This window comes from Littorina saxatilis, unplaced genomic scaffold (genome assembly GCF_037325665.1).
Source record: "Littorina saxatilis isolate snail1 unplaced genomic scaffold, US_GU_Lsax_2.0 scaffold_2127, whole genome shotgun sequence".
NCBI lineage: Eukaryota > Metazoa > Mollusca > Gastropoda > Littorinimorpha > Littorinidae > Littorina > Littorina saxatilis.
This window is the reverse complement of record NW_027128477.1, coordinates 1-13,226: the sequence shown is the minus strand read 5'-3', so window position 1 is coordinate 13,226 and position 13,226 is coordinate 1. Positions and strand designations below refer to the sequence as shown.

The 13,226-nt window shown below is 41.1% G+C and overlaps 1 protein-coding gene across 1 annotated transcript; it reads left to right on the top strand.

Moving 5' to 3' along the window:
- Positions 1-413: 413 nt before the first annotated feature.
- Positions 414-10,776, top strand: LOC138956834 (uncharacterized; the record flags this gene model as incomplete). Its single annotated transcript, XM_070328077.1, is given in 4 exon segments — positions 414-564; positions 4,745-4,960; positions 7,759-9,836; positions 10,659-10,776. Coding segments are annotated over 3 exon segments (2,406 nt in total), but the record flags the coding sequence as incomplete, so codon positions are not given.
- Positions 10,777-13,226: the final 2,450 nt, after the last annotated feature.

Sequence of the window (13,226 nt, the reverse complement as noted above, 5' to 3'; positions counted from 1 at the left end):
TGACACACAGACATACAAACACACACGGCACTGACACACAGACTTACACACACACGGCACTGACACACAGACATACACACACACGGCACTGACACAGACATACACACACACACGCCACTGACACACTGGCACGAACAGGCACGCATACTACATTGCACACACACGAACAGGCACGCATACATTGCACACCGTGACACACACACACACACACACTCTCTCTCTCTCTCAGTTTCTCTCTCTCTCTCTCTCTCTCTCTCTCTCTCTCTCTCTCTCTCTCTCAAGCGCGCGTATTTGGTCCTAAAAACGAAAATAGGAACACCAAATTATTTTTACTTCGTGAAGCGACTGGCTCGCAAGACAAGTTTGCGCATGCGCAAGTTGTGGAGTACTTGAAAAAGGGAGTTCCCCTAGTTTTCCCAAGCCATCCCACATACGTCACACTTGACTAAGCACAAGTTTTCCAATGTCGACTCAACGGCTTGCAAGGTGTTGCTTTGATCAACAAACACATTTTATCTGTAGAACAGTGCGTATCAATGCTGGTGATATTCGAGCAAGATAACTGTAAGTAAACTTTGTTTTCCATGCGAAATTGCTTTCGATTTCCAAGCGGCCGCCATATTGACACAATCTTGTGTTCTTGTGTGTGTACGATATATGACCTGCCATGCAGTGTTGTCGTTTGAAATGTGCATGTTTAAAAGGTATGACCGCAAAATCGATAATGTGAAGAGATCTCATGTATTTCTTCTCTTGAAACAGATGGGAACTGTGGATTATACTCGAGGTTTTACGTAAAAGAACTGACGAGCTTTCATTTTCAATTTCAATAAGGAAGTAGTTTTGTTCTGACCTCGGTTGGGACAGACGCCATGTTTTTTTGAGTGTTTGACAGACGAAACCACGCTTAATCAAATCTAACAAAGGCATTTACATCCGTGTTCAAGGACAAAGGAAATGAATACAAGTAATCTTTTTAAACGCTTTCAATGTCACACGCGTATTCTTCAAGTGTATGTGATTATTTAATAAGACATAGATCATCAACAAATTAATGCACAATTAATTAAAATTACTATAAATAGCACTTGTTACAGAGTGAGTGAGCATAGAGGTTTAAGTTGATTTTTTGGTCATTCTTTTAGTTTTATTATTTGCTTGATTAGCTTAATTGTTGCATGACAGATTTCTAGTTTCATTTAATTAATTTGTAATTTATTTTAATTTATTTTTATTATTGATTGAACCAGTCTGAACCCATTTAATGTCATATATGGTGTGTACAGTAGATTCATTATTGTCTTTTAAGGATAACATACAGTAACAGTGGTGTGTATAATAGCTGCCATCTTGAGATGTACATGTAATTTAATTGTATCCTTTCCATTTGTAATTACTTTTTATTTTTATCATTACTATGTTCACTGCGAGAGCTCAACATTCTAATCAGTTTAATTTACCCAGGAAAGTTTTTGGAGAGTTTGTAGTGTTTAAATTAGAATTCACCATTGTCAACAACTTGACTTGATCTCTATAGGCTCAATATGACACTTGTACTGGCTGATATAATCCTTTGACAAGTACAAGTTATTTCAGACTGTTGGAAACTACAGGCCTCGAAAACAATGTTGTTATGTGTGCAAGTTAAATGGAAATCAGGAAATTACCTCAATACCTCCAGCCCCTTTGTGTAATAATTGACAGAATTCAGATTTTCTTGTTTATACTTTGACCATGTACAAGTTATTTCAGGCTGTTGGAAACTCCAGACCTGGAATACAATGTAGAGATTATGAGTGCAAGTTTAAATGGAAATAAGGAAACTACCTCAGTTCTTGCAGCCCCCTTGTGTAATATCACAGATTCACAAGTTTCAGATTTTCCCGTTCATGTGTTAACTAAGCACAGTGTAATGACATTACACTTTTTGAGGTAAATGACAACCAAGGAAAGTTTGCTTCAAAGAAACGGTGTGTGTGTGACTTGGTTTAAAAAAAAAGTTTTTTTTAAATACAAATGGCCAATGGGGGGGGGGGGGGGATGGGGGGGGGGGGGGGGGGGTTAGGGGTAGAGTTGGGGGGGAGGGTTCAGGTTAAATGTGTGGACTTTGAGGATCAACAGAAAGTGTAAGCTATTATTAGGCATGGGTAATTTTACTAAGGCCCCCCCCAAAAAGTTGTATGTTTCTGGTCACCTGACCCTACCTAGTTTTTTCCCGCCGACCCTTGACTTTTTTTTTTAATTGCATTTGTAACAAAAAAAGCAACAAAAAAAACGTCAAAACAAAAGTAACAGACGGCAGACGACACAAGGGGGATAACTCCGCATCCCTTTTGTCTCATTTGTTTTGTAATGTTTTGTCTTTCTCTTTGTATAGTAAGTCCAGTCTCTTTGCGTCACTCTATAGTTATTTTCTACCCTGACCAAAAAAGCAAAAAACAAGTCGCGTAAGGCGAAAATACAATATTTAGTCAAGTAGCTGTCGAACTCACAGAATGAAACTGAACGCAACGCAACGCAGCAAGACCGTATACTCGTAGCATCGTCACTCCACCGCCCGTGGCAAAGGCAGTGCCCGTGGAATTGACAAGAAGAGCGGGGTATTCGTTGCGTTGAGAAGGATAGCACGCTTTTCTGTACCTCTCTTCGTTTTAACTTTCTGAGCGTGTTTTTAATCCAAACATATCATATCTATATATTTTTGGAATCAGGAACCGACAAGGAATAAGATGAAAGTGTTTTTAAATTGATTTCGAAAAAAAATTTTGATAATAATTTTTATCTATTTAATTTTCAGAGCTTGTTTTTAATCCGAATATAACATATTTATATGTTTTTGGAATCAGCAAATGATGGAGAATAAGATAAACGTAAATTTGGATCGTTTTATAAATTTTTATTTTTTTTTACAATTTTCAGATTTTTAATGACCAAAGTCATTAATTAATTTTTAAGCCACCAAGCTGAAATGCAATACCGAAGTCCGGGCTTCGTCGAACACTACTTGACCAAAATTTCAACCAATTTGGTTGAAAAATGAGGGCGTGACAGTGCCGCCTCAACTTTCACGAAAAGCCGGATATGACGTCATCAAAGACATTTATCAAAAAAATGAAACAAACGTTCGGGGATTTCGTACCCAGGAACTCTCATGTCAAATTTTATAAAGATCGGTCCAGTAGTTTCGTCTGAATCGCTCTACACACACACACACACGCACACACGCACACACGCACATACACCACGACCCTCGTTTCGATTCCCCCTCGATGTTAAAATATTTAGTCAAAACTTGACTAAATATAACAAAAACAAAAAAAAAATCCCTGCCTACCGCCCCTATTTTTTTTTGCCTATGTTACTGTAAACTGACAATTTATTTTTTTTTGCCAAATTATGTATCCTCCACGCCTCGCCCTCCCCTAAAATAGGTCTTACTTGTCTGGCTGTGTTTTCCTTCATGTAAAGTGGAACATCCCTTGTAAGACCCCTCAATTTAAAGGTAGTCGTCTACATTTTTGCTTTTTTTAAATAATCTTATGGTTAGATTTCGCTAAAAAGTTATGTCAGATGATGAATGAACCATGGGGAAAAAAGTTATAGAAAAAAAAATATATGTAAAAAAAGATTTTATTTTTGGGTAGCGTGACTCACGCTTCCAATATTTTGTTTTCTGTTTGCTGAGAACATGTGCTTTGCCTAAAAATACTGACCAATCAAATTCATGTCACTATGCTTATAGCCACGCCCAAACAAGTGCAGCAACAGTTTGACACTGGAGCGCTGTCCACGCTTTTTTTTAAACGCACGAAATGCACGGGATTTGAGAGGAGTTTTGCGCTTGGCATTTTCCAAATAAGGATATCCTACAATGAGTACTACGCTGGAATACTACAAAGAATGTTCAAACGGCTACACTGGCTTCGTCTTTCCTGATCGAAAGGGGGTGTATTGTTGATATTTGTAGATAATAGACTCTGCATTTTAATCGTCAAATGGCGATTTCGGTATAAAAATGTAGACAAGGACCTTTAAGACTCCCTCCTTTTTAAGACCTTGTTTTCTCAGACTTTCTGTTCATAACCTCTGCTGGCTGGAACATTCTCTGGCATTACCCAGCGATTGGTCCATGTGCTACTCATTAATATTCATGAGGACAGCAGAGGAATTCCCCGTCGCGATATAACCTTCGTGGTTGAAAACTACGTTAAACACCAAATAAAGAAAGAAAGAGGAATTCCGATTTCCCATAAATGTCCTTGTTACCCACAAGAATTTTTAAGACTCCCTCCTTTTTAAGACCTGAATTTCTCAGATTTTTGGAGGTCTTAAAAGGGGGGTTCCACTGTATTTTTAAAGAACAGCTCTGAACGTCCAAACAATTGTGCTGTAGCCAAAGGCTAGGGATTCTGAAAATTTACTAGTCAGAGAGCAAACTTTACTAACCAAACCAACATTTTTTTTCAGCAACTTTACTCGAATAGATGAACATATCTACTCGCCAGTTAGGTTATAAAATAATTGACCTTTGATTTGTTATGTTTGAAACATGAATCCACTTCCTGCTTGTTTCTTATTTTTCGTTGTTCATGGACTCTTCGATTAATTTGGTGTTAAAATAAAGTTATAACAACATCCTTGACTAATTTGACATGAATTACCAGAAGAATTTGATAACGGTCTCTACAAAATTGATTGTTGGTGCGTTGAACATTAAAATAGAAATTCTTTTCTTTTTGTGCAGGTCAGGATGCCGTCAGCCGTGAAAGATATCCCAAGTAGCTTGCACTTGAGGGATACCAACGGCAACACCCTGCACTTTGGCACTGGTATCTCTGACCTTGACACTGGATCTAAAGGTCTCAAGGTCAGAGAGGGCAACATGGACAAAAAGGAAGAGTATGACCTTGAGGATAACTTTGATCGACTGTTGAAGATAGATGGGGACGTTGATAACCAGGTAAACCATCTTCTCTGATTGTTGTTTTGTTTTCGTGAGGTAATGTAGGGCTTTTTTTCCCCCCAGACTCGGGACATTAGGACATTGAAAATATGTATCCTTCTTCTTATTCTTCTTCGTTCATGGGCTTAGACTCGTGTTTTTGCACGAGTGGAATTTTATGTCTATGATTGTTTTTACCCCGCCATTTAGGCAGCCATACGCCGCTTTCGGAGGAAGATATGTATATCCACTAATCATACCAACAACAACAACAACAAATTGACGGGCGCAGTGGCGTGGTGGTAAGACGTCGGCCTCCTAATCGGGAGGTCGTGAGTTTGAATCCCGGTCGCTGCCGCCTGGTGGGTTAAGAGTGGAGATTTTTCCGATCTCCCAGGTCAACTTATGTGCAGACCTGCTTGTGGCTTATCCCCCTTCGTGTGTACACGCAAGCACAAGACCAAGTGCACACGGAAAAGATCCTGTAATCCATGTCAGAGTTCGGTGGGTAATAGAAACACGAAAATACCCAGCATGCTTCCTCCGAAATTGGCGTATGCCGCCTGAATGGCGGGGTAAAAACGGTCATACACGTAAAAATCCACTCGTGCTAAAAACGTGGGAGTGTAAGCTCATAAACGAAGAAGAAGAAGAAGAAGGTGAGACAATGTAGGGCTTTTTTTTTTTCCCCCAGACTCAGAGGACATTAGGACATTAAAAATATGTATCCACTAATCATACCAAACATGTTGCGGAGCTAGCTTAAAATTGTTGCAAATTTGTTTGTTTTTGCAATCTGGTCTGCAGCCACTGTCCCTGTAACCATCTGTTTTGTGAACTTGGCGAATACAGTGGAACCTTCTTTAAGACCCCCCGATTTAAGACCCCTCCCCTATAAGGCCAAAAAGAAAAATATGTCTGTTTCCGGTAACCCGACCAACCCTATTTTTAAGCGCCGACCCTAAAGTGGTTTTTTTGTATACTTTATTTACTTTCAATATATCTAGGTCAAAAACATGTGCTAAATAATTGTAAGTAAACTAAGGAAGCGTTTAAAAAAAACCAAAAAACGAACGACCGACCCTATTTTTTTCCGCGATGTTACCGGAAACAGACATATTTTTCTTTTTGGCCTAACTATAAGACCATTTTTTCTCAGATTTTTGGTTCACAACCTCTGTAAATTTACCCCTTTTTTAAGACTCCCTCCTTTTTAGACTTCAGATTTTCACATCTAAATCTGCACGATTTCCCAGATTTACGTGAAAGCAATTTTTTATAACAATGCTTTCTAGTGTATGTAATTGTTAACTGTAACTAACAGGATTACTTAAAGGCACAGTAAGCCTCCCGTAAACCATCACAGATACCCTTTTGTTTAAACACTCACCGCTTGAGAACATCCTAGGTGCCCTCCGTAAAGAGCGAGCAATTTTTAAAGAATTTATTTTTGCGTGGTTTATCTTACCCCTGAGCCATCATGAACCCGTGTGATCCAGTTTCCTTCTTTCACAATGTAGTCATCAGTTTGTAATTTGAATGCGACTCGCTGTGAGCTTATCTGCAATAGCATGTTATTATGTACGTTTGAATCTAAAGGAAACAAACGGCTGTGATTTACAAGAACTCTAGCAATGGCTTTTGACTGTTTAGAGGAACTGGCGATAGGCATAAACCGTCGTCTGCTACAAGAACCATGGCCTTTCGTGACCCTGCTTCCGGGCTTTTCTTTTTTCAAACTTTCAAAACTTCGAATTGTACTGATCTTGTCTTGATGAAAAAAGATTTCTTTTATGATTTAAGAATTGTTTGTGAAACAAGCTGTCAATTTATTATTTAGATTTTAAAAGTTAGGTCTAGCTCCAAAACGCACCACGGTCCGATTTTGTTATCAGACAATCCGCAAAATTAATTTTTTGAAAATTGCTCGCTCTTTACGTAGGGCACCGAGGATGTTCCCGTTCGGTGAGCATTCAAATGGAAGGGTGATTGTTGTGTGTAAAAAGCCTGACAGTATCTGTGATGGTTTACGGGAGGCGTACTGTGCCTTAAAAATAAGCATTTTATGCTTGAGTTAGTTATCTTAAAAACCATGTATTGTTTTTGTCATGATAAAAGTTGAATAGATTTTTGGTTAATCAACTAACATGTTTTAGAGTTTAACCCAGGTGAGAGGGACAAAATAGCATTTTTAAATGCACAATTTATCTTTCTCCAGAGGGGGGGGGGGGGGGGTTACATTCATATTTACAAGGCCCCCTGGACCCCCGGCGTTATTTATTTCCTTGCATCCTTGAATGGATTGCCTGACATATTTTTGGACTCATGGTTGGTCCGGTGTCAGAATAATGTGACTGGGTGAGACATGAAGCCTGTGCTGCGACTTCTGTCTTGTGTGTGGCGCACGTTAAATGTCAAAGCAGCACCGCCCTGATATGGCCCTTCGTGGTCGGCTGGGCGTTAAGCAAACAAACAAACATATTTTTGGGCTCTTAACTCATTGTCTTCCAGGTACGGATATATCCGTACCCATACATATGGCTCTATCTGACCAGGTACGGATATATAATATGTACACACAGTCACTTCAGTTGCTGCCTGTAACGTCAATCTAATGCCTGCATTCCATCGTGTTGATACACAGTTGCTACACAGTTACTACAATTCTGAGTGACCTGCTGCAGCACAGTTGGTCTCGGCTAAAACAAACTTGGTCAACATAGGTGGGGAAGAAAGTGTTAAAGTGGGAGTTCCACTGTATTTTTCAAAATATGTTCACTGACACTGCTAATCTCACTTTCTCTTCTGTTCTCCAGGAGCTGGAGGAACTTGGGCCAGGCGTCAAACGCACAAACTCCCAGAATGCACCAGACAATGCAAACGATCAGACCGCAAAGAGACGAACCATAGCATCGAACAGACCAGAAGTCCGACCCCCACCCACCCTCAACAACCAAATTACGTTGCGGTTTGATGGGCAAGTCCCCGGTGCTGACAACTGGATAAACACGATGCAACACAAGCCCGTGTCGGCCCCCGCAGTGCGTTTTGAAGGGTCTTTCACGAACTTTAATTGTGCTCCGCCCAAAGGCTCTGATCTTTCACCACAGGTGGAGTCCGATGGAGCGCCTTCTGAAGAAAAAGAAAGGGATATTCAAGCCATTATGAAGGATTTGCTGGATTCTTCACCAGGGGGGATTTCGCTTGTCGGATCTCCTGTGATTGGCGGAACAGGAGCCTCTTTTCCTCCAGAAAACCTGTCATCATTTTCTTCATCACAGGTAGTACAATTCAGGACAACCTTGTCAAAACCTGGACCCTCCTTTACTCATGGACCACCACAGATGAATGAATTTAAACTTAGACCAACTGGACCGCCTGTATCACATGCATGTCAGACTGGACAATCGCCACAACGTGGACCAGAGAAGCTCGGTGGACCACCGGCGACAAAACAACAGACAGCACAAGGAAACGTAACTGGACCACCCAACACGGGACTGTGGCACATGCCGCCAAGAGGACCGCCCATTGACAACCAAGAGTTATCCCCCTTGTCGCAGCACTCGCGAGACTCTGGCCTGAGCGGCAGTAACAGCAGCATCAGCAGTAACTGCAGCGAAAAGAATTCAAACTCCTCCGTGCTCCCAGAACCCCATAAACTTCAGTTCAGCGTTCCCTTGGAGGGGAAGACATACGGTAGCGATTTTTCGCCAGGAGTTTTGTCACCGCCGGGTAATAACCCCATGCATCGCAGCAACAGCAGCGAATCCCAAGACAGTGGAAACTGTCTGTTGGAGGGATCGCCTGCCAGCAGTACCGGTGCTCGTTTTCCGCCAGGTCAGCTGAGTCCAGGTATGATGTCGCCGCAAGTCGGAACAGGGGTCTCCCAGTGTCCGTCAACTCCGGAGAGTGACCAACAGTCCTTTTCCAGCACCTGTCAGTCCCCTGAATGGCCCAGCGCTTCACCGAGATCTGCCACACAGAATGGAAGCCCGTTGACATACACTTTAGTGACCTCCCCCGGAAGAAATTCTGGTTCTTTGCAACAGCAGGCGTTGTCATCATGGGGTCAGGTGAGAAGCCCTCCAGAACACGGGCCAGTGTCCCCGCCTTTCACTCCACAGGGAGTGGAGTGTTTCTCGAACATGCCGCAGATCAGGTCTGCCTCACCCATTCAAAGCCCTCCAAGAAACCCTCCCTTTTCCCCGCCCTTTCCGCAACAGGCGAGGTCTACACCTGCGATGTTCCATGGGGGAATATCCTCACCTGCCCAGGAGAGGATGTTCTCACCTGTTCAGCATCATAGCCATCCGTTTCCACAAGGCCAAAGCCTTTCTGCCCAAGATGGGTTCACCTCACCTGAACAACAGATAACACCTGCGCAAAACCGGAGTCCTTCAGGTCAGATGAGTTTCTCGCCTCAGCAAAGTGGAAGTCACATGCAATCTGCTCACTGCCAGAACTCTTCACAGATGAACAGGCAAATGTCAGCTCAAAGCCACCATTCCTTGCAACCATCTTCAATCAATTTTTCGCCTGTTCAAAACTCTATCATGAATCATAACGGTTTAGAGGGTTTTCAGCCAAGTTCCCTGCCTTTGCAAATCTCTCGTCAGATCCACCCAAGTCCACAGCAGAACTCTTTCCCAAGTCAAAGTTCTGTTCACAATCATTGCTCTACACGGGATAATGTGGAACATATGGTGGAAAGCGAGAGCGACTGCTATGAATCCAGTGATCCTGAGATGGCGAACAGAGGCCCAGGATCGGGGGCAGGATCCAGGACAGGATCGCCTGAGGAGTTTTCGCAGAACAGTCCTCTGCCGTGTGATGTCCTGGACGCTGTGTGTGACGAGCGTGGACAATGGGTGACGGATGAATATGGAGACACGTGAGTACATTTTTTGGAGTACTGTGTGTGTGGGTTTGGGGTGGGGGGTAGGGTGGGGGGCGGGGGGGGGGGGATGGGGGTGGTGTGAGGTTTGTTTGTGTGTGGGTCTGTGTGTGTGTGTCTGTGTTTAGTGGAGATTTTTCTGATCTCTCAGGTCAACTTATGTGCAGACCTGCTAGTGACTTAACCCCCTTCGTGTGTACACGCAAGCACAAGACCAAGTGCGCACGAAAAAGATCCTGTAATCCATGTCGGAGTTCGGTGGGTTATGGAAACACGAAAATACCCAGCATGCCTACTCAACGAAAGCGGAGTGAAGCTGACTATGCAGTATGCTGTCAGAGTATAGTGTGGGGAACCCAAATGGGCAAACAAGCTCACACGTAACCAGAAAATTCTGGAACGCTGAAGAAGAAGAAGAAGAAGAGTGTGTGTGTGTGTGTGTGTGTGTGTGTGTGTGTGTGTGTGTGTCTGTGTTTGCATGTGTGTGTGTGTGTGTGTGTTTGCATGTGTGTGTGTGTGTGTGTGAATGTGTGTGTGTGTGTGTTTGCATGTGTTTGCATGTGTTTGCATCATGTGAGTGTATGTGAGAGAGTATCTATGCGTGCACGTGTGGTTATTGTTGTCGTTGTTCTTGCTTGCACTTTGTCATGTAACTGATATATAGGGACAAGCCTTTTGCCTGTAACAGGAAAACATTATAAAGCAGTGCAACCCCCCTTTTAAGGCCCCATTTGTAAGCCTTCTTTCTGCTTAATTCGTATGAAAGGGAAAGATATAATATAAATGTTTTTGGTTCAAAAAACAATATAATGTTTTCAGATTCCTTCATGCCCTGTCGGCATGGAAAAATGAAGAGACTGCCGTCAGAAATCTGCGTCTTGTCAAGGACAAGTCATTGTTTCACATAGCCATCAACAATTACAACAAAAATCTTGAGGTATGCCTTAAAAATTCAGTTCAGTACAGTGGTACCTTTCTTTTAAGACCACGAAAAAGCTGAGAAATAGAGAATACTACATGGCTTGCTGTGTCGTACCAGATTTACACCAGTTGCTTTTTTACATTTAGTCAAGTTATGACTAAATGTTTTAACATAGAGGGGGGAATCGAGACGAGGGTCGTGGTGTATGTGTGTGTACGTGTGTGTCTGTGCGTGTGTGTGTGTGTGTGTAGAGCGATTCAGACTAAACCACTGGACCGATCTTTATGAAATTTGACATGAGAGTTCCTGGGTATGAAATCCCCGAACGTTTTTTTCATTTTTTTGATAAATGTCTTTGATGACGTCATATCCGGCTTTTCGTGAAAGTTGAGGCGGCACTGTCACGCCCTCATTTTTCAACCAAATTGGTTGACATTTTGGTCAAGTAATCTTCGACGAAGCCCGGACTTCGGTATTGCATTTCAGCTTGGTGGCTTAAAAATTAATTAATGACTTTGGTCATTAAAAATCTGAAAATTGTAAAAAAAAATAAAAATTTATAAAACGATCCAAATTTACGTTTATCTTATTCTCCATCATTTGCTGATTCCAAAAACATATAAATATGTTATATTCGGATTAAAAACAAGCTCTGAAAATTAAATATATAAAAATTATTATCAAAATTTTTTTTTCGAAATCAATTTAAAAACACTTTCATCTTATTCCTTGTCGGTTCCTGATTCCAAAAACATATACATATGATATGTTTGGATTAAAAACACGCTCAGAAAGTTAAAACGAAGAGAGGTACAGAAAAGCGTGCTATCCTTCTCAGCGCAAGTACAAGTACTACCCCGCTCTTCTTGTCACTTTCACTGCCTTTGCCGTGCGCGGTGGACTGACGATGCTACGGTCTTGCTGCGTTGCATTGCGTTCAGTTTCATTCTGTGAGTTCGACAGCTACTTGACTAAATATTGTATTTTCGCCTTACGCGACTTGTTTACATTTAGTCAAGTTATGACTAAATGTTTTAACATAGAGGGGGGAATCGAGACGAGGGTCGTGGTGTATGTGTGTGTGTGTGTCTGTGCGTGTGTGTGTGTAGAGCGATTCAGAGTAAACTACTGGACCGATCTTTATGAAATTTTACATGAGAGTTCCTGGGTATGATATCCCCAGACGTTTTTTTCATTTTTTTGATAAAATTAATGTCTTTTATGACGTCATATCCGGCTTTTTGTAAAAGTTGAGGCAGCACTGTCACACCTTTATTTTTAAATCAAATTGATTGAAATTTTGGCCAAGCAATCTTCGACGAAGGCCGGACTTCGGTATTGCATTTGAGCATGTAGGCTTAAAAATTAATTAATGACTTTGGTCATTAAAAATCTGAAAATTGTAATTAAAATTATTTTTTTATAAAACGATCCAAAATTACTTTTATTTTATTCTTCATCATGTTCTGATTCCAAAAACATATAAATATGTTATATTCGGATTAAAAACAAGCTCTGAAAATTAAAAATATAAAAATTATGATTAAAATTAAATTTCCAAAATCGTTTTAAAAACAATTTCATCTTATTCCTTGTCGGTTCCTGATTCCAAAAACATATAGATATGATATGTTTGGATTAAAAAACAAGCTCAGAAAGTTAAAACAAAGAGAGGTACAGTAAAGCGTGCTATGCAGCACAGCGCAACTGCTACCGCGCTAAACAGGCTCGTCACTTTCACTGCCTTTTGCACTAGCGGCGGACTACGGTCATTGTGAAAAAATGCAGTTCGCTCAGTTTCATTCTGTGAGTTCCACAGCTTGACTAAATGTAGTAATTTTGCCTTTACGCGACTTGTTTAATATTGAACTGCGAGCGAAAAAGAGTTTTTGAATATTTGGATATGGAGATAAATTTGGATATGGAGATAAATTTACAGACATTATGAACAGAAAATTTGAAGAAGCTGAAGAATTTTAGCTATTTTATTTTATATACAACTTGTGGCTTATACTTGATTTTAAACATGATCAACTGGTGTCATTTTGCCATAAGTGCAGGTGGCCGATTACACCTGAACACGCACAAACCTGGGTAGCGTGACTCTGTTGCTGCTAGCTTTCCACTTGGAGGAAGCGACCCGAATTTCGCAGCGATGGGACAATAAAGTAATAAAAAAAATGAAAATGAAAGATAGCTGCTCTGGAGAGAAAGAGGCTGAGGGTCAGCTTTTTATTTTTTATTTTGATTTTGTTGCAGCAACACACAATGTGTTTCATTTTCAAAATGTTCAATTTTCTCTGAACTTTTATCTCCACAATGGTGCTTGCAGCTTTCTGTACATAGAGAATACTACATGGCTTGCTGTGTCGTACCAGATTTACACGAGTTGTTTTTTTAAATATTGAACTGCGAGCGAAAGCGAGCTGTTCACTATTTGAAAAAGCAACGAGTGTAAATCTGGT